The sequence below is a fragment of the Globicephala melas genome, chromosome 13 (genome assembly GCF_963455315.2).
Source record: "Globicephala melas chromosome 13, mGloMel1.2, whole genome shotgun sequence".
Lineage (NCBI taxonomy): Eukaryota > Metazoa > Chordata > Mammalia > Artiodactyla > Delphinidae > Globicephala > Globicephala melas.
In genome coordinates this window covers 39,539,506-39,558,945 of record NC_083326.1, presented here as the reverse complement: position 1 = coordinate 39,558,945, position 19,440 = coordinate 39,539,506, and the positions used below count along the sequence as shown (strand labels likewise).

At 40.3% G+C, this 19,440-nt stretch overlaps 1 protein-coding gene and 1 pseudogene across 3 annotated transcripts; one reads left to right on the top strand and one right to left on the bottom strand.

Annotated features, from left to right (window-relative positions):
* Positions 1-603: 603 nt before the first annotated feature.
* Positions 604-1,573, top strand: LOC115863625 (small ribosomal subunit protein uS2-like; annotated as a pseudogene).
* Positions 1,574-8,808: 7,235 nt separating this feature from the next.
* On the bottom strand, positions 8,809-19,364 carry ZNF24 (zinc finger protein 24). 3 transcript variants are annotated; one of them, XM_070047066.1, is made up of 5 exons: positions 19,259-19,364; positions 16,876-17,378; positions 16,482-16,629; positions 15,189-15,247; positions 14,290-14,412 (listed from the first exon to the last, which is right to left on the bottom strand). In XM_070047066.1, the coding sequence occupies exons 2-4, from the start codon at positions 17,293-17,295 to the stop codon at positions 15,219-15,221; spliced, it is 597 nt and encodes a 198-aa protein (XP_069903167.1). In that variant the 5' UTR covers positions 17,296-17,378; positions 19,259-19,364; the 3' UTR covers positions 14,290-14,412; positions 15,189-15,218. The 3 variants fall into 3 exon arrangements, with proteins under 3 accessions (XP_030732391.2, XP_030732393.2, XP_069903167.1); XM_030876531.2 differs by lacking the exon at positions 15,189-15,247 and having other exon boundaries at positions 8,809-14,412; XM_030876533.3 differs by lacking the exons at positions 15,189-15,247; positions 19,259-19,364 and adding an exon at positions 18,586-19,232 and having other exon boundaries at positions 8,809-14,412.
* Positions 19,365-19,440: the final 76 nt, after the last annotated feature.

The window sequence follows — 19,440 nt, the reverse complement described above, 5'->3', positions numbered from 1 at the left end:
TGTCTAAGAATATAGTATATGTGGACAATATGATTAACAAAATGACCTAATGGACCTATTAGATAACAGTACAACCAACAATGACAGAAACCTTGATTCTTTTTAGGTGCACAGAGAACATTTTCCAAAACTGAGCATATGCGGGTTTGTATATTCAACAAGCCTCAACAAATTTCATCAGATTGAAATTGTTTAGAGTAGGGCTGTGCAATTGAATTTTCTGTGTTCTACCTGCATTGTACAATACAGTAGACACCATAGTCAACACAGTGGTCACTAGCCACATGTGGCTACTGAACACTTAAAATGTGTGCCTGATGAACTACATTTTATTCATTCTAATTAATTTATATAGCCACATCTGGTTAGTGACTACATATTGGACAGCACAGACTTAGCACATGTTTTCACATAACAATGAAATTAGCTAGAAATCAATAACACACACACTTAAAAAAATTCCCAAATGTTTGGAAATTAAGAAAAACAATTTAACTTACCCATGGGTAAAGGAAGAAAGCACAATAGAAATTAGAATATATTTTTATCTGGATAATAGTGATATTATTAGGGGAAAAAAAAGGCTAAAATTCAATGATTTGAGTATCCATCACAAGAAGTTAGAAAAAGAATAGCAAGTAAATCTAAAGGAAGTAGGATGAGGTCCATAAGCGTTGTTCTGGTTTCTCATCATAACTTAAAGAGAAATATTCACAATGTCCAGAGCCCTTGATGTCCTGCAAATGAAGGAAGAGGAGGTCCTCAAATTCCTTACATAAGGAACCCACTTAGGGTGACACCAGCCTTGACTTCCAAATGGAGCAGTGCCTCTACAAAAGGAAAAGTGATGGCATCTGCCTCATAAATCTGAAGAGAATCTGGGAGAGGGTTCTGCTGGGAGCTTGTGCCATTGATGCCACTGAAAACTCAACTGATATCAGTGTCCTCCAGAAGTACCGGCCGGCAAGCTGTGCTGAAGTTTGCTGCTGCCGCTGGAGCCACTCCTACTGCTGACTGTGTCACTCCTGGAAGCTTTACTCACCAGATCCAGGCAGCCTTCCAGGAGCAGAGACTTCTGGTGTTTACTGACCCCAGGGCTGCCCACCAGCCTCTCACACAGGTGTCTTATGTTGACCTGCCCACCATTGCTCTGTGTAACACAGACTCAATTCTGTGTTCTGTGGGCATTGCCATTCCCTACAGCAACAAGGGAGCTCACTCAGGGGGTCCGAGGTGGTGGGTGCTGACCCTGGAAGTTCTGCACATGCGTGGCACCATCGCCTGTGGACACCCACGGGAGGTCATGCCTGATCTCTACTTCCACACACACCTGGAAGAGACTGAAAAGGAAGAGCAGGCCACTGCTGAAAAGGTTGTGACCAAGGAGGAATTTCAGTGCGAATGGACGGCTCTAACTCCTGAGTTTACTGCTACTCAACCTGAGATCCCAGACTGGTCTGCAGACGTGTAGGTCCCCTGTGTGCCTATTCAGCGGTTCCCTCCTGAAGACTGGTCTGCAGCTCCCACTGCTCAGGACACTGAATGGGGAGGGACGACCACTGATTGGCTTTAAGCTGTTCTCCCATAGCCCTTAAAGAGAAAATGGAAATGAAGTTGATGAAAAAGCAACAGTTTCTTTAAAAAAAAGAAAATAGAAGGAAGGAAATAGTAGAGCATGAATTACTGAAATAGAAAACACACATTTTAAAAAAGAAAAGCCAAAAGCTCATTTTTGAGAAAGAATTAAATTGACAATCCCCCAGCAAAACTGATCAAGAAACAGAGAGAAGTCCCGTTTGTCAACGTAAGGAATGCAAAAGTGGCCATCAGCACAGATCTACAGCCACTACAAGTGTAATATAAAGGACATGATTCATAATTTCACCTAAAAAATTATAAAATTTACCCAAAATTAACACAATAAGAAATATAAAATCTGGGACTTCCCCAGTAGCACAGTGGTTAAGAATCCACTTGCCAATGCAGGGGACACGGGTTCGATCCCTGGTCAGGGAAGATCCCACATGCCATAGAGCAACTAAGCCCGTGCACCACAACTACTGAGCCTGCACTCTAGAGCCCGCAAGCCACAACTGCTGAGCACGAGAGCCACAACTACTGAAGCCCACGCTCCTACAGCCTGTGCTCCACAACAAGAGAAGCCACCGCAATGAGAGGCCTGCTCATCTCAACGAAGAGCAGCCCCTGCTCACCGCAACTAGAGAAAGCCAGTGTGCAGCAACAAAAACCCAACACAGCCCAAAACTAAATTAATTAATTAATTAAATTTAAATAAAATGTCCAGCTCAATGGCTTTAAAAAAAAAAAAGAAAGAAAAGAAAAGAAATATAAAATCTAAATAGCTCTGTGTCTATTAAGGAAATTATTGGGAATTCCCTGGTGGTCCAGTGGTTAGTATGTGGCATTTTCACTGCCGGGGTGGCCAAAAAGAAAAAAAAAAAAGGAAATTATCTGTAACTTAAATTTTTCCCATCAAGAATAGTCCAAAAAAAAAAAGAATAGTCCAAGCCAGATATCTCAGCAGAGAAAAGTTCCAGACATTAAAGGAAGAAATAAAGCAATCTTACACAATTTCTTCAAGGTAAAAGAAAAAGACAATACTCTACCCAACTAATTTTATGGAAGCTGTGGATTATGTTCCTTACAGAAGAAGATTTCCTTCCTGGAACTAGACCAAGAGGCATGGCTTTCCCAAGGATTTTGGCACACGCATTTCTCCGCATCTCCCTAGGATGCCTTTCAGGCCTTTGATCACTCCAGCTGTCAGGCAGCTGCATCCGAGCCTCCAGGGCACATTAAAAGGAATCTCTTTCTCACAGTTGGGATCCAGTGGCAGGCAGACTGAATCTAATTATCTACAATATCATACAATGCATATTTATCACTTACACTACACTTCTCCAGACAAGGTGTTTGTTATTTGTTTATAAATGTGGTTCTGTTTAAATGCTTTCATTAAATTTTATTTAGTCAGCTTACTCAATGATATAACTAATTACATGGAGCCAGTGGAATTCCCAGACTGTCAGTTGGTCAAGGGGGCCCTATAGAAAACTCCAGAAGAATGAGAATATTCCTTTCCTGTAAGCCATGCTTTAGGGAAAAAGTATTCTTCTAAATCAGGGGTCTACAAACTACTGCAGGAAGACCAGCCAGCCACTGTTTTAATAGAACACAGCCTCACCCATTTGTTTGTGAGTTATCTAAGACTGCTTTCTGCTACAAAGGCAGAGTTGCATAGTTGCAGCAGAAACTGTGTGGCCCTCAAAGCTGAAAATATTTGCTATCTGGCCCTTTACAGAAAATGTTTGCTGACCCATGATCTAAATGAAAATTTTTTTTAACTTTTATTGATTTTTTTTTCTTTTTGCTGATTATAAATGTGCTGCTAGCTTGCTGTTAAAAAAAAAAAAAGATACTATGTAAAAGAATAAAGATAAAAGTCATTTATCTCCAGAAGCCTACTTAGCAAACTTAGTATTTTGATGAGTGCCATTCTACATATATATTTGTGTACTTTTTTCCAAAAATGATATTGATGATGGCAAATGAAAATTTTCCCATTGTTGTATCATAAACATTTTTAAAATAAATTTATTTATTTGTTTTATTTTTGGCCGTGTTGGGTCTTTATTGCTGCGTGCGGGGTTTCTCTGGTTGCGGCAAGCAGGGGCTACTCTTCGTTGCGGTGCGCTGGCTTCTCATTGCGGTGGCTTCTCTTGTTGCACAGCATGGGCTCTAGGCGCGTGGGCTTCAGTAGTTGTGGCTCACAGGCTTAGTTGCTCTGCAGCATGTGGGATCTTCCCGGGCCAGGGCTCGAACCCGTGTCCCCTGCATTGGCAGGCAGATTCTTAACCATGCGCCACCAGGGAAGCCCTATCATAAATATTTTACACATCCATAAACATAGCTCTTCATCTTCTTTTTAAATATGGCTGTAGGGGATATTTATAACTGCTTTCTCAATATTCCCTTCTCCCTCTCCCTGCCCCAAGCTTTCTCGATAACAGCACCTTACCTGATTTTCCTTTAGTAATTCACTCTCTCCCTTTCGGGGCCATTAAGTTTTCTTTAACTTTGAATTTTGAGATAATTTCAAACTTATAGAAAAATTGCAAGAACAGAACAAAGAATTCCTATATTTGCTTCACCCAGATTCCCCAAGTATTATTTTATCACATTTGCTTTATAATTCTCTATCTACTTATGCTATATGCCCAGATATATCTATATCTATAGCTATGTTAAGTTTTCCCTGAATTGTTTGAGTAAGTTACAGACACAATGCCCCGTTGACATTCAAACAGAGCGAGGAGGAAGAGGATTTTGAGCAGAGAAGTGACACAGTCTGAACATGATCTGGATGCTGTGGGGAGAGCTGAGTGAAGCAGAGCAAGCAGGAAATCAGGGAGGCTATGGCCTGACCAACTGGGAGGACAAAATTGCCACTTTCTAAGATGAAGAAGACTACAAGAAGAACATGTTTGGGGAGAAATTAAATTTTGATGGGGGCATGTTGGGTTTAAGATGCCTAATTAGTCACTGTACCAAGCCCAGTTTATAAGCCTCCTCCTATTTGCAGGGCCAGAGTTTCTGCTCTGTGATACTGACGACCCTCTAAGAAGACTGCCTGCACCAACCCTTGAGGTTGCAGGCCCACCAGGCTGCAGGCAGAGGGAGCAACTGACTCCCGCTGGATCTCTTGCCTGCCACTCCTCCTGTGCTATGGCACTGTCTTGGAACCTGACTGCTGGAGAGGCTGAATGGTGCACCTGGAAGTGTGGAATTGATGTTCTGTGGTGGAAACTGACCAGAGGGCGAGCGAGGGGAGCCTGCAGAAAATTCTTCTCCCTCCTCCTACCCCATGGTGAGGTGAGATGACATAGTTCATGCCATTTGCCCTCTGAAGATAGTCAGTGAGACTAAGCAAACAGCTGTGCCCAAGCTGTAGACACTCAGTAACACCCACCTGTGTTTGTTCTCTCTTTTCCCTGCTTCACCGCCCATTTACCTTCAGTCATCCTGTTCTGGGATTGCATCACCCCAATAAAGTATTAACAATAAGGTTTAATTTTATGCTGTTTTCTTAGGAACCCAGATTAAAGCAGGTATCAAAGTGGAGATGTCTGGTAGGCAAAGCGATATATGAGCCTGTAGTTCAGAGAAGAGATCTAGGCTGAAATATAGATTTTGGAGTCCTAGGTAATAAAGATCTAAGACCAGATGAAATTACCTAGGAAGTGAACATAGGTAGAAAAAAGAAGAGATTTGAACACTGAGCCCTCAGACACTCCAACATACTGAAGTCCAGAGAGGTGAGGAAATACCAGCATCGAGACTGAAAAGAAATGTCCCATGAGGTAGAGAAAAACCAAGCATGTTGTTTCTTGAAGCCAAATGAAAATACATCAATTATGCAAAATACTGCTGATGGCTCAAGCAATATAAGTAATAAATGAATATTGAAATTAGCAATATGGAGGTTAGCAAAGTTGATTAGCACTCTTCTTTTGTTTTGTCTTGTTTGGCCACACCATGCAGCTTGCGTGCGGGATCTCAGTTCCCTAACCAGGGACTGAACCTGGGACACGGCAGTGAAAGCGCTGAGTCCTAAGCACTGGACCGCCAGGGAATTCCCATTGATTATCACTCTTTATGTGGAGAAGAATTTGTGTAATATACAGTAATGTCACACCTCTCATTCCTGTTATAATTTGTATCTTCAACTTTTTTTCTTTCCTGATCAGTCTGGCTGGAAGTTTATCAATTTTATTAATCTTTTTTAAAAGTTAGCTTTTGGTTTAAACAGAGTACAGAAATTGATTTTTCTCCTGTTTTTCTGTTTTCTATTTTGTTGATTTCCAATCTAATCTTTCTTCTCTTTACTTTGGGTTTAATTTATTCTTTTTCTGGTTTCTTAAGGTGGAAGCTGAAGTCTCAAAAAATTGAGACTTTTTTTTTTCTATTATAAGTATTTCATTACTAAAAGTTTACCAATAAGAGCTGCGTCCCAGAGATTACTTTTTTCAAATATTTCGCTATTCCTCTTCCCTCCCCTCACCTTCAGGAACTCTAATTACTCTTACACATATTAGGCTGCTTGAAGTTGTACTACAGCTCTGTTCAATTTTTCTTAGTGTTTTATTTGCCTGTTTTTCATTTTGGATGGTTTCTTTTGTTATGTCTTATCTACCATGATTTTTTTTATTCTTTTCTTCTATTATGTTTAATCCACAGTTAATCCCATCTGTGCATTTTTTTAAAATCTCAGACATTGCAGTTTTTATCTCTAAAAGCTTAATTTGGTTGATTTTTTTATAGCTTTCATGTTGCTACTGAGCATGTTCAATACTTCCACTAGCTTCTTGATCACATGGAATAGTTTAATAATTGTCTTAATGAGCTTGTCTAATTCTTTGTCATTTCTGGGTCAATTTGATTGAGTGGTTTTTCTTATTATGGGTTGTATTTTCCTGTTTCTTTGCATGACTTATGAGTTATCCAATTTTTGATTGGATGCCAGTCATTTTGTATTGTATGTTGTTGGGTACTGAATATTTTTAATATATTCTTGAGCTTTGTTCTGGGATGTGTTTAAATTGCTTGGGCAGTTTTACCCTCTTAGGTCTTGCTATTAAGTATCTTTCAGGCAGTGTTTAGTCTAGGGTTCATTTTTTTCTCCTATGCAGGCAAGACTCTACTATTCGAACCCAGAGTTTCTCAACCTCAGCACTATTGATATTTAAGGCTGGATAATTCATTGTAGGATGTTTAGCAGCATCTCTGGCCTCTACCCAGTAGATGCCAGTAGAGCCCATCTTCTCTGGTTATGAAAACCAAAAATGTCTCCAGATACTACCAATTGTCTCTTGGCGGGGGTGGGGCGGGGCATAAAACTGCCATCGTTTGAGAGCCATTGCTCTGACGTCCTGTGACTTAGGAGGTTTTCTGCCCTCGCCGATGGTACTATTACTGGCACTTTGTGAGTTCCAGTGATTTTTTTCCCCCTAATTCTTCTGGATGATTCTTTCCCCCACCTCAGGTAGTTTCTTTACACAGGTGTTCATCAGCAATCAACTGAATACTTGTGAGGGACCCTCTGCAGACCTCCAGCATTTAGGTCTCTCCTCTTTGGTACTCTGCCCTGCCAATCTAGTCACTTGGCCTCTCAGGGCGCCTTGCTCCGTCATCTCAACTTAGGGATACGGTCAAGCTCTGCTTGAGTTCTCCCTCCCTGTGCTGTAGCCTAGAAACTCTCTCCAGGCAGTAAACTGAGGGAACCCAAGTTTGCTTCATGTTTCCCATTTCAGGGATCACGTCTCTCCCATCCTTTGCTTCTGATATATTTTGTCTGGTATTGTACTTGTTCAGGCAGGTTAGTCATCTTGGTCCGAAGGCTATGTGAGTGACTTTTAAAAAGTATGTTTGCATGCTAATTAAAAAATTCAGGAGAGGAAAATTTGATAATGCAAGAGGTGAGGATTATTGGGGTATGTCTTTGAGTAGGTGTGAGAGGGTGGCTTAGATCCAATGAAGATGCTAGCCTCAGGCAGAAGCACAGTTGATCCAAAGTTAAGAGGAAAGAAGCACTAAGATTAGCAAAACAAGATACGGACATTTTGTTTACTGTTTTCTAGATTTTTCTTTCTGTTTTAAACATGGTATAATAGGTATAGATGGGGATAGGTATATAGAGAATAATATAGGCATAGAGAGAACATAAAAATGTTAATGTGCTGTTACTATGTGGACTCATGGGTGACTTTTGGGGTGATTTCTATTTCTAAACTTTTCCTATATTAGTTTATATATTAATAGTTATATTATAGAATTATATTTTTTAAGAATTTAAAGAAACGAGATAGCTAGACACTGCTTTGTTCTATTCTCAGCACCTACTCATTACACTCCTTTGCCCAAAACCTCTAATAGTTTCCCATCTCATTCAAAGTAAAAGTCATAGTCCTTACCAATGGCTAACCAGGTCTTCCATGATCTGGCCCTACCCTCCACCCTTAACTCATTTCTCTGGCTTCATCCACTACTTTCCCCCTTTTCATTCTGCTCCAGCCACACTGGCCTTCTTGCTGTCTCTTGAACAAATCAGGCATTGCTCCTACATCAAGTTCTTCGCACTTGCTGTTCCCATGCCTAGAACATCTTTCCTCCAGAGTCTCGTGGACTTCCTTATACTCATTCGTATCTTTTCTCAAATTTCACTATCAGTGAAATCTTCCCTGGACAACCTATCTAAACTGCAATACTCTTCCTCCTTGATGTTTTGTGATCCTTTCTTTCCCAATATATTTTCTCTTTACCATTCATCACGTCGAACAATATGCTTTCCTTTTTTTCCACTGCCATCTATAGTTTCCAAAATCAATAGATGTAAACCCCAGAACACTCTTGGACCTGAGCAACTTCAAATCCACAGGCCTGAAAATTTAAAAAAGAGAACTCCGGAGAGCCTTGTTGGGGGGGAGGCAGGGGAGTGGAGGCCATGGGGAGGAAGTCCAAGGGTCACATACAGGGGATGCTTCAGGGAAACATCCCAGGAGCAATGGTTGGAGGTGGGTACAGCATAGACTCAGCAGTGTAATCCCGTCTGAGTCCCAAGTTAATGAATCTGTAGGAAGTACAGAAGAGAAATGCCAAAGACCTGATTGTGTGAAGTTTTTCATCTACAGACAATGCCAACACCAATGTTCAGTTATTATCGGAATTTAAAGTATATGTGTGTGGTGTGTGGTGTAGAGTAACAAATGGCAGAGGTTGACAGAGGTCAAATCATGGAACGCCATGCTAATTTTATTAACCTATGTGGTGCATTAAGTATAAGTCTAGAATTTAAAATTACAAAGGTTTTCTAAAAATTGATATGAAAATACAAATAACCTATATTAATCAGGACAGAAATCCAATTCAATTATCTTAAACAAGAAAGGGACTTTATTGGCTCACAAAACGTTAAAGTCCAGAGGTAGGGCAGGCTTTAGGCACAGCTGGATCTAGGGCCTCCAGAAAATTGACATCAGAACTTAGTTCTCATTCCTTTCTGCTAGCCTCTGAGTTTCCCCTCAGACTCTCTTCACATGGTACAAATTTTCAGGCTTACACAGTCATTAGTTCGTGAGATCTCTGTCGAGCGTTCTTTCCAAGAGTTCCAGCAGAAGTTCTGTTGAGGACTTTCTTTAGCCTGGCTTGAGTTACATGCCCATTCTTTAATCACTGTGGCTAAGGAGCTGTGGGACTCAGGAGGGCCAGGCCTGGTTATGTACTCACCTAAGCCACAGGGAATGGGTTCCCCACAATAAATAAGGATTCTGTTATCACAAGATGGGGAAAGAGATGCTGAACAAAAACAACATATATCCACACATAACCCAACAGAAGAGCAGGTAAAGGATACAAACAATCCATGATAAAACTATAAACGGCCAATAAATATATGTAATCAACCTCACCATTAACCAGGGAAATGCAAAATGATCCTTTTTTTTTTTGCCCATCAGATGAAAATTATCAAGTGTAGGTAAGGCTATATGGGGAAATGAGCACTTTCTATACAGTTGGTGAAAATAGAAAGTTATGAGGGCCTTTGGGAAGGCTAAGGTGGGTCTACCAGAGCGCACCCTTTGTCCCAACAATCTACCTTATACTCCATTCTAAAGACATATTCACACGCGTGCACAAAGAGATATGAAAGAGATCTTTACTTCGGCAATGTAATAGCAAAAGAAAAAATAAGGGAATAGTTAAATAATGGTATTTTCATAGTACTGAATACTATTCAACCATTAAAGAAATTTAAAGACCTCAGGATCTGAGACAAAAAAAAAAAAAAGCAAGCTGCAGAATACATATATATGATCCTATTTATGTAAAAACAGCATTTATATGTGTATATTCACATGGAAATTATGGAAAGGAGATCAGAAGAACGTATACTAAACTGTGGGCAGTGGAATGTGATAGGAAACGCTGCAGAAAAGGGTCTCTCTTCAGTCTTGTGTAAGAGTTAAGTACACTGAGATGGTAGTCATTTATACTTCCATAATTAAAAAAAATGGGGAAATGCAATTCACAATAGGAAATGAAAATGGCCAATAAACATATGAAAAGATGTTCCTTCTTATTAACAAAGAAAAGAAAGATAAATTTTTGCCTATCAGAGTGGCAAAAATATTGAAGGATTCAGTGTTGGTTGGGAGTGTAGGCAAAGAGGCACTCTGACTACTGATGGAGTTGTAAAGTGGTACAATCTTTTTGATGGTATTTCTCAAAATGTTAAATGTGCATGTTTTCTGACCCAGTAATTCCACTTCTAGCTATTTATCCCACAGAAATACCAACACAGGCAGCAAAATATATACGGATGTTAACTCTACCTTTACCTATAATAAAGAATCAGAAATAACCAAATTACCTACCAATAGGGGTTGGCTAAATAAGTTACAGTGTATTGATGCAATGGATTAGTATGTAGCTATAAAAAAAATCTACATCAAAGTGGGAGGGAGGAGGCAAGTCTCAGTGCAGTTCACGTAAAATAGGGATATGTACCTACCACACTCATATGATCGCTGTGAGGATTAAGCGTTAATCCATGGTAAAGCACTTCCAACAGTGCTTGTATACAGTGACAAGTGTCAGCTATTAACACATTTTTGCTTAATTATGTATATGTCTAAGTCTGGAAGAACAGCAAACCAAATAATTATTACTTCTGTGTGCAGACCATGAAAAGGAATGTCCTTTTTCATTTTACATTTCTGTGCTGTAGAAAACTCAAACGAGCATGTTTTAATAGCTTTTACATTTGTTAACCATAAGATAAAAGCATAAAATTTATCAATCAAGGTTTAATAGCCATCATTCATTGCATTGTGAAAAAATATACATCCCTGGAATTCACAGAACTAGATTTTGAGTTTTAGCTCTAATTGGCCACATGCAAGTCACACAATCTCTAAATCTTGCTTTCCTAGTCTACAAATCTAAGTGAGATAGGTAAAGTGTCTAATCCAATGTCTGGCATGCAGATTACTTCAGTACATAGAACTCTCCCTTGAACTTACACAAATGTATTAGACATATTGCTAAATGATCAAGTGCCAACTGGGTGTGAATGTGGGGAGTTCAACCTCCAAGAAAACCAAAAGAAAATTTAGCAGTAATGAGCAAATAAATGCTCAGTGGCTACTGGACAGGCATCAGCAGTCTGCATGCTGTTAACAATGACTGCTCATTTGATAACCCAACAGATGCCACTGCTTGGCAACTGCCAGATCACCACTTCATCAGAGGCTGGGCACCCCCCCAGAATCGCCAATATGATTATCTGTGTTAACGTATATGAATGTCTGGATGAAATCTTAAATCACCAAATAGTTATTTAAAATCAAATTGTCTAGCAGGAACTTAGACTAACCAGAGATGGCGAGTACACAGACCATCACTTCCTTTTCATGTGTATTGTCACACAGTTTTTTTGGGTCCAACCCATTTTCCCCAGAGCCTTGCCTTAGTTTCAGAATCCTTTCTAAACAACGTACAGGTATCGGAGATGGCAAGACAACCTCATATTTGCCAACTCAAATACTTTCTCTAAGCTCTCACATTATACCAAACATCTTTGGCATTTATGAAAAATGTACCACAGGGAAGCTTCTTTGTATATAGGAAAAATAAGATCTAAAAAAACCCATGAAATTCTAGCCACCAAGAGGTTATTCCCTTCTTACCTACTCTGATAAAAGAATTCTGTCATCCCAGCAGTATTCCAAATATGCCACCTCAAAACCTACTTGGAAAGAAGCCAGTTATAAATAAATAAATCAATCAACCCAAGACCGTTTTATCTTAGAGTGGAGGAATTTATAGCTTTATTGGACATTGACTTGTTTCCTCTCAGCCACAAGAGAAGACCCAAACAAAAGTCCCTACATATTCTTGTATAACTTAAAATACATTATATCATTACTACATATTTATACTTCAATAAATCTTAATCTATAAAGCACATTTCTTATAATTGTTATCAGAAAATCTATAGACAAGCTCCATTCTGCCTCACTTCTCCACCAGCTGGCCTCGCATTAGCATGCTTTTTAACAGGCTCATGCAAATCTCACCTTCCATTTTTTAATTTGATCCAAGTACCAGATGTAACCAAAACCTCTGGAACTATGAAATATTTTTATTCACATGGGTCATTTTCCACACAATTATGCCCACTATAAAAAAGCCTTTTCTCATATCTATATTTTAACTTTCAGAGTTTTCCACTAAACAGAACCACAGTACTTGGGATTCTCAGACAAGGAGTATATGATCCTACTACTACAATGTGTATTATTTTTATACATTAAAAAAATGTGTTAAGACTTAAAATGAAAAAAAAAAAAAGTTCCACAAACTCTGACAGTTAAACTAGTTGTTATAACCTAGTTTTTTTTTTTTTTAAATAGAACCCATTCAACTTAACATGTAAGTATAACCTCAATGCTACTAGAGATTGATTAGTTTTTTTTTTTTTTTTTATAAAAGACCCACAAACCTCCAAACTGTGATAGTTATCTTGGACTCACCTCTGAAGATTGCTGAAGAGCTGGCTAGCTCTTTGAGCTGAGTCTTCCTTTACCCAAATACAACACCCTGGTAAGACAACTATGGCTCTAGGAATCTCAGAGGTGGGGGAAGAGGCTAACTCACATGCAACAGCTTTGTACCAACCCCCAATGATTTACAGTGGAAGAAATACCTACCTAATTATGGCAGGGTTACAGTACCTAGCACAGTGCCTTGTCGGTAGAAAATTTAATAAATGCATGGCTGCTTTGTTAGCCTGGTGTTCAATCCTTTTGTACCAAAGGAGTAAAATCGCAAACCTGATACTCATTGCCCACCTGTCATGGATTTTTCTGTCCTTAAAAATGAAGGAAAAATAATGACTTAGATCTTCAAGTCTTTTGTTTTCTAAAAGCCAAGAAAGACCATCACTCTTATTTACATTTGCCCTTCAACACTGCCATTCACTACAAATCTTTCCCTAGTGTTATAATTTCTACCTTCATAGTTTTATAACTGTTTATTGTTTAGACTGTCCACTTTCTAATGATACATGAGAGGACATTATTTTCATTAGTGGGATGCTTCCCAATTACAGGTAAGATGAGCTATTTTTGAGTTTTCCTGCAGGCAGGAAACTAACTACACCTAGATAAATTCTTGATATACTTCAATTCTTGGATCAAAGTATTTGTCAATCTTCCCCAATCTAGGTGTCCCATTCACTTTTTGATGTTTCATCACCATCACTTCTTATCTGAGTTTTAAGGCTCATTTCACTTTGAGGTTTTTGGTCATCCTTTATCTTCTATTTTCTGAAATGCATATTCAAATTAGGTAAAAGAAAACTGGTAAATTTGGAAAAAATGGTTTCAGTTTTCAGATTTTACAATTCCTACATTGCTTTTCAATGTAGAAAGGAATGTATCCTTGTAAAGAACATTTCAATGATCAACACAAATAACATATCTGTCTAAGAAGGAAAGTTTTAACAAAGGGACAAAGAATCAGGTAGTTTATCATTTGGAAAAATAATAAGAATATAAACATCACATGGAAGATTTAGGCATTAACACCTGAATTAAGTTTAAAATTTCAGTTTCTAGGCAGGTATGACACCATTTCTTTCAAGATAAGATAATAATAGTGGGTGAAAATTTTCTACATTTCCCAGTGGATTTTCTAAGTCTATAGGAAAACTATTATGTATCATTTCATGTTTTTAATTTTGTCTTCATTTCAGAAGAAAAAGACCTGAGTGCTGATTTTTTTTTTTCATTTCTTAAACTTTCACAACATTGAGAAGTTTCTCTGCATTGTGTCTTCGTTGATGTCTAAAAAGATTTGAGCTTTGACTATAGGATTTCCCACACTGAACGCATTCATAAGGTTTCTCCCCAGTATGGATTCTCTGATGATTAATAAGCCCAGAATTCTGGCTAAAGGCTTTTCCACATTCAAGACATTTGTAAGGTTTTTCTCCAGTATGGACTCTCTGGTGTTGCACAAGGATAGAACTCCTGCTGAATGCTTTCCCACACTCAACACATCCATAGGGTTTCTCCCCACTGTGGATTCTTTGATGAAGAATAAGGGCTGAGCCCTGACTGAAGTGTTTTCCACATTCATCACATATATGTTGTTTCTTTCGGGAGGGATTTCTCTTTCTTTCAAACCTGCCCTTGGGAAAACAGGTTTCTCCATATTTAAAAATTTGAGGAACACCTATATTGAGAGTGCCAGGAACTTCATGAGATTCTACTGCTGAAGGAATCTCCTGCTTTGGAGCTAGCGCTCCATTTTCAGTCCTAGCATCATCATCTGAAATAAACAGAAAATGTAAATATCACTCATTTCCTATTCTGAGAGGAAAGAAACTTGAAGAAAAAATTTTTTAAAAAATGAACTAAAAGTAAATAGCTTGCATATGTCTATAAACAGCACTATGAAAACTGGTGATAAGGTTACCTACTCTCAAAAAAGAAAAAAAATGAAATGGCTGATTATGAGGTTAATGAAGTGAGAGCATGGGAACATGAGAAATTAAAAGGTTGTATCCTAATAAAAGTGGTAACATAAGGGAGTGGGTTATACAGTAGTAGTCAAAAACCAAAGGGCAGAAAAATGGCAGATTTTTTAGAGAGTCTAAGTTTGTTACAGACAGTCAAAGTGATGCAGCTAGGTCTGGAGAAAAATAAAATAAAATTGGCCGTTTTAAATCATTTTAATATTCTTTTACTTTGAAAAAGGGAGAAATTATATCAAAATACAATGTGCAAATAACCACCAATCTGTCAGAAAGTGACTATTTCTAAAATGAGCAGGACAAGGCAGGTCACAGCCAAGATCAGACTAAAAGGAGAATATAGGAGTCCTGACAAAAAGCTGAAGGTAAGCCGAGAGTGTCCTGTGTTAATTTGGGACGTGACACTTACAAATTCAATGCACCTTTAATAACTGAAAGTTTTCCTTTAAAAGCAGCCTCATGTATTTGGTATTTGTCATGGTTTTTAGACGAGTTGTTACTTCCAGGCCTCAGTAAGATGTGTTCAGTGAAAGAACGGCCCAAATTACCAACATGAGGTACCATGACCCACCTGTAGGCAGGCAGTGATTATGAGCGAGTCTCATTTCAGACCTTCCTGAAACTTCAAGCCTTAAAGAATAAACACAGTTACTAAAGGGTGAACAGCACTGCTCAAAAAAGTTATAAACAGTGAGCAAATCTGTAACAAATGATTAAGAAAGGGATAGTCAGAAAACAGGCTGACAAAGAGATGCTGAAGAGTTAGAGGGGATCAGTGAGGTCTGGAGACTTGAAGAACAGAGAAGTGAGTGTGAAGGTGACAAATGGCACACAAAGAATTGAGCTCCCAAGTGTGGTAGAGACCAGACTGCTAAAATGAGGCTACTTAAAAAGAGGCGAGAATTATCCTAAAGTTCAGGCAGGGGAGAAGTTCCTAGGAAGATACCACCTCCAACAACCAAAGACAGTGGTTCTCAAACTTTATTGCACAAAAGAATGCCCCATAATTCAGAGGGGAAGCCTGCTCAGAGCTCATTACACTAGCATTACCTCCAACTACCTCAAGGAATGATTCCCAAAGCAGTCTCAAACAAAATTTCATTTTAATTCATATAAATATGAAAAAGAAATGTAGCGGTTTTAGGAATATACGGGGTTGTATCAAAATAAGTAAGTATGTGGCATTAACTGCCAAGATACTGGGAAAGAACAGCCTTAGTGAATTATGAGCTTTCTACTTAATTTTTCTATACTTGTATTTATTATAGCTAGGAGCCATATTTTTCCATAAATACTTAGAAAAGGTGAAGAATTTTCTCTAAATATCATTTCTACAAAAGAAGCTTCTTAGGAAACAAAAATGACTTTAGGTAGGATGTTTGAAGAAAAAAACACATACAAAAAGCTAAAAATTCAGAAGAGGCTTCAGTAATAAACTATAAACAAAAAAACTAGATTTGAAGAGGTATCAGGTAAGCTTATTGTACCAGGAACACTAGGCAAGAGACTAAAAGGATGTGAAACAGATGGCAAATAAGCAATATGGCAAGGTGAAACAGAGCGACCCGGTCTACAGGTGGGTGCTGGCTCAGAGTAAGGCAAATCCAGCCTGAAATGGATAGGCCTTCAAAGAATGAAGTAAAAGAGAAGAAAAGGCTGATGATGTTAATGTTGAGGAATAAAAGACCTGAGGTTAGCAAACCAACTGTTATTAGAAAAGAATCGAAACCCTACAGTGTGTCTATGTCTAAGCAATCAAGTTAAGGTGATTATCCCCCCCCTCCCTCACAGTAAAAATAAGCAAAGAGTTCCGGACAAAAGGTCCACACCCTCTTTCATCCTCCTGCCCACATGGGGTCCTCACCACAGTGCCTTAGGGAATGGAGCTCCCAGGATGCCCACTTGAGCTGGTTTTCCACTGCATCGAGCTCAGAACTTGGTAATCCCTGAGCTTCTTCTTGAGATACCATCTCCTCTACTAACACTTCCCGTTTTCGTCGTCGAAGAGAAACCTGGAAATGAAAGGGTTTGGTTCAGTTGAGAACGAACGTGATGAGAATCAAACCTCAATGCACACAAAAGAAACCATACAAAACATATGCTGCAGAGGCCTAGATGGCAAACAAGCATAGATAATGCGGGGGGGGGGGAACGACACAGAAACATAATTTTAACTTAGTTGAGTGGAATTAATTCAGCAGCTGCGCCTACTGCCATGCCAATGCTCCTGACCCAGGAACGTGACGCAGCAGGCTTACCGGCTGTCCAGGGTCGTCCAGTTCACTCTCTAAATCCTCCAGCACCGTCACTGCCTCCTCTCCATTCTCTGGATGATGCTCTCGAACCCAAGTCTGTAGCTCCTTGGGTAGGATGGCAACAAACTGCTCCAGTACTACCAGCTCCAAGATTTGTTCTTTTGTGTGTGTCTCTGGCCTGAGCCATAGACGGCAAAGTTCCCGAAGCTGGCTCACAGCTTCACGGGGCCCAGGTGAATCCTGGTATCCAAACTGCCTGAATCGCTGCCGGAAAACCTCCGGGCCAGGGAGATGGTTCCAGGGGATACTTGACCCCTCTTCGCCATCAGGATCCTCCTCCAACTTCACTCTCAGAATTTTTTCCTCTTCATCTGCAGTTGGGATGATAAGTATTGAATCCTCTTCTACTGACTGTGCAGACATCCTGATTTATAATACTTCAAGAAAAGACAATCAAGGTAGGATACAGGCCTCAGGGAAATACCCCGTTTTCTTCACAGGCACTCCTGAGGCACAAGAAATGAAAAATATATAAATGACCAAATAGTCTAAGAATTTGGACACATACCGATTAAAGGAAATAAAAATGTATTCTTTTACTAGGTTAAAAATTCCAATCAATAACCTAAAACCAGAAGTTGGCAAACTACAGCTCATGGCCAAATCTAGCCTGGTGCCCATTTTTGTACAGTGCTTGTACTAAGAAGAGTTTTCACATTTTGACATGGTTGAAAGAAATCAAAAGAACACTCCATGACATGTGAAAATGATACGAAATTAAGTTGTCTCCATAAATTTTATTTGTTCACACTACAATAGCAGAATTGAGTAGTTGCAATAGACACTATAGGGCATGAAAAACCTAGTATTTACTCTGGCCCTTTAGAGAAAAAGTTTCCCTATCTGTGACCTACAAAACCTATTTCAACAATCAAAAGAATCCAAGTAAGCACCAGACCACTTCAGTGTTATTTAAATGCATCTGACCCTTGAATACATTATTTGCAATTCATAACTGGTGTTCCCTGACACACTTAGGTCACCTCAAAAGCAGGGACTGCTTTTTCATTATCCGCTTAAAAAATTTCTTTTGACAAATGTTTTTTAAGGGCTAAGAAATATTTTCAAAATGTTTAAGAACTCCCTGGAGTTAAAATATACGTGAAAAAAACATTCACTTGCTCAGTAACAGATACATAATGTTGACAAAAATTAACCACTATGTGCCATAAAACTTAAGTATTATTCAGTCACCCACCGCGCCGTAAGTACCTTTACATTTGTAATGACAGGCATTAATCACAGTAAAATTTTTCAAAGAAAAGGCACTCTCATAACACCGTAACTTCGTGCAGTGGTGTAGACTCTTGTCCTTACACTGGGTGACTCACAGGCTCCCCGGCTTCTACCTTCAGGGAAACCTTGTACTATTTCTGATCCTTTCCTTAGTATTTGCACAGTCATGCCCATGCCATTGTTTACAATACCCATTAGGAATGAGCCATGCAGCTACTCAATGTACCTATTCAGGACCCGGAATGTGAAAGCCAGTAATTTCCAAACAACTTCCCGTAACCCCATGAGACTAGGAATCGGAAAATATCTTATCAGGTAATATACATACAGGTGTAATTAAACACTCTGGAGTGTGGCGGCCCTACAAACACGTAGGTTTGGCCTACAGATTCGTTTGTTCCTATTCCAAGACCCTACCTTATCGACGGCTCAAACAGTCTACAGAAAATAAATTTCTCTTCCTTTTACGTTCTCATACAGCACCCTGCCCGTGGGACGTGAGGAGGTGCGGGGAGGGCAGCCTCGCTGTCCCGACGGCGCGTGGGCGGGAAGCCCAGTTCCCCACTCACTCCTGCAGACTGCCGCTGCGAACCCCGCCCCCACCGCAGCGATTCCAGCCTTCTTCCCCGCACTCGCGGCGGCGGCTTTCGTTAGACCAAAAGCCACCCTGCCACAACAGCGTCGAAACCACGGTACTTCCGCCCGCGACCGGCTGAACTACAAGTCCCGGCAGGCCCCGCGCGAGGTCCGCCCACTCCCACCTCCGCCCGAAAAGAATCCCAGAACTCTCCGCGAGATGCCAGGGCCTCGAAATAGAACAAAACCGCCCGATGGGGGAGGGGAAGGCAAGGGTCGCGGAGGACACAAGGGATAGAGGAGTCTCCGAAGGTGCTGAAAGCCGAATCTGGCTTTCCGTGTACCCCTCGCCGTCCCCCAACTGCCGGGCATGGAGTCCGCGGCCTGCCCCCCCGCGCCTCCCGGGAAGCCGAGAAAGGTCCCCGCCAGGCTTCTTCGCTGACTCTTGCCAAAGCGGTCCGCAGCCCGTAGCCCAGAGTCTCCCTCACGCACTTCCCCCCACTCTCGCGCAAACCTCGGGCTCGGGAACCGCAGCCGCTTCGCTGTGCACGGCGGACGCACAAACGCCACTCACGAGCGGTTTCCCAGCAGCCCCCGGCGCAGACTGCTTCCGGTCTGCGGGCCCCAGGAGGCGGGGGGAGGCGAAGCACCGCGTTACCATGGAGATGCGCTCCGGGCAGGGGGAAGGGCTGTCCG

Coding starts and splice junctions, on each gene's coding strand:
- ZNF24 (XM_030876531.2), bottom strand. CDS start 17,295: ATGTCTGCACAGTCAGTAGAAGAGGATTCAATACTTATCATCCCAACT. Junction 16,630..16,875: donor TGGACGACCCTGGACAGCCG/GTAAGCCTGCTG, acceptor TTTCATTTCCAG/GTTTCTCTTCGACGACGAAA. Junction 14,413..16,481: donor CCATTCCCTAAGGCACTGTG/GTGAGGACCCCA, acceptor TGTTTATTTCAG/ATGATGATGCTAGGACTGAA.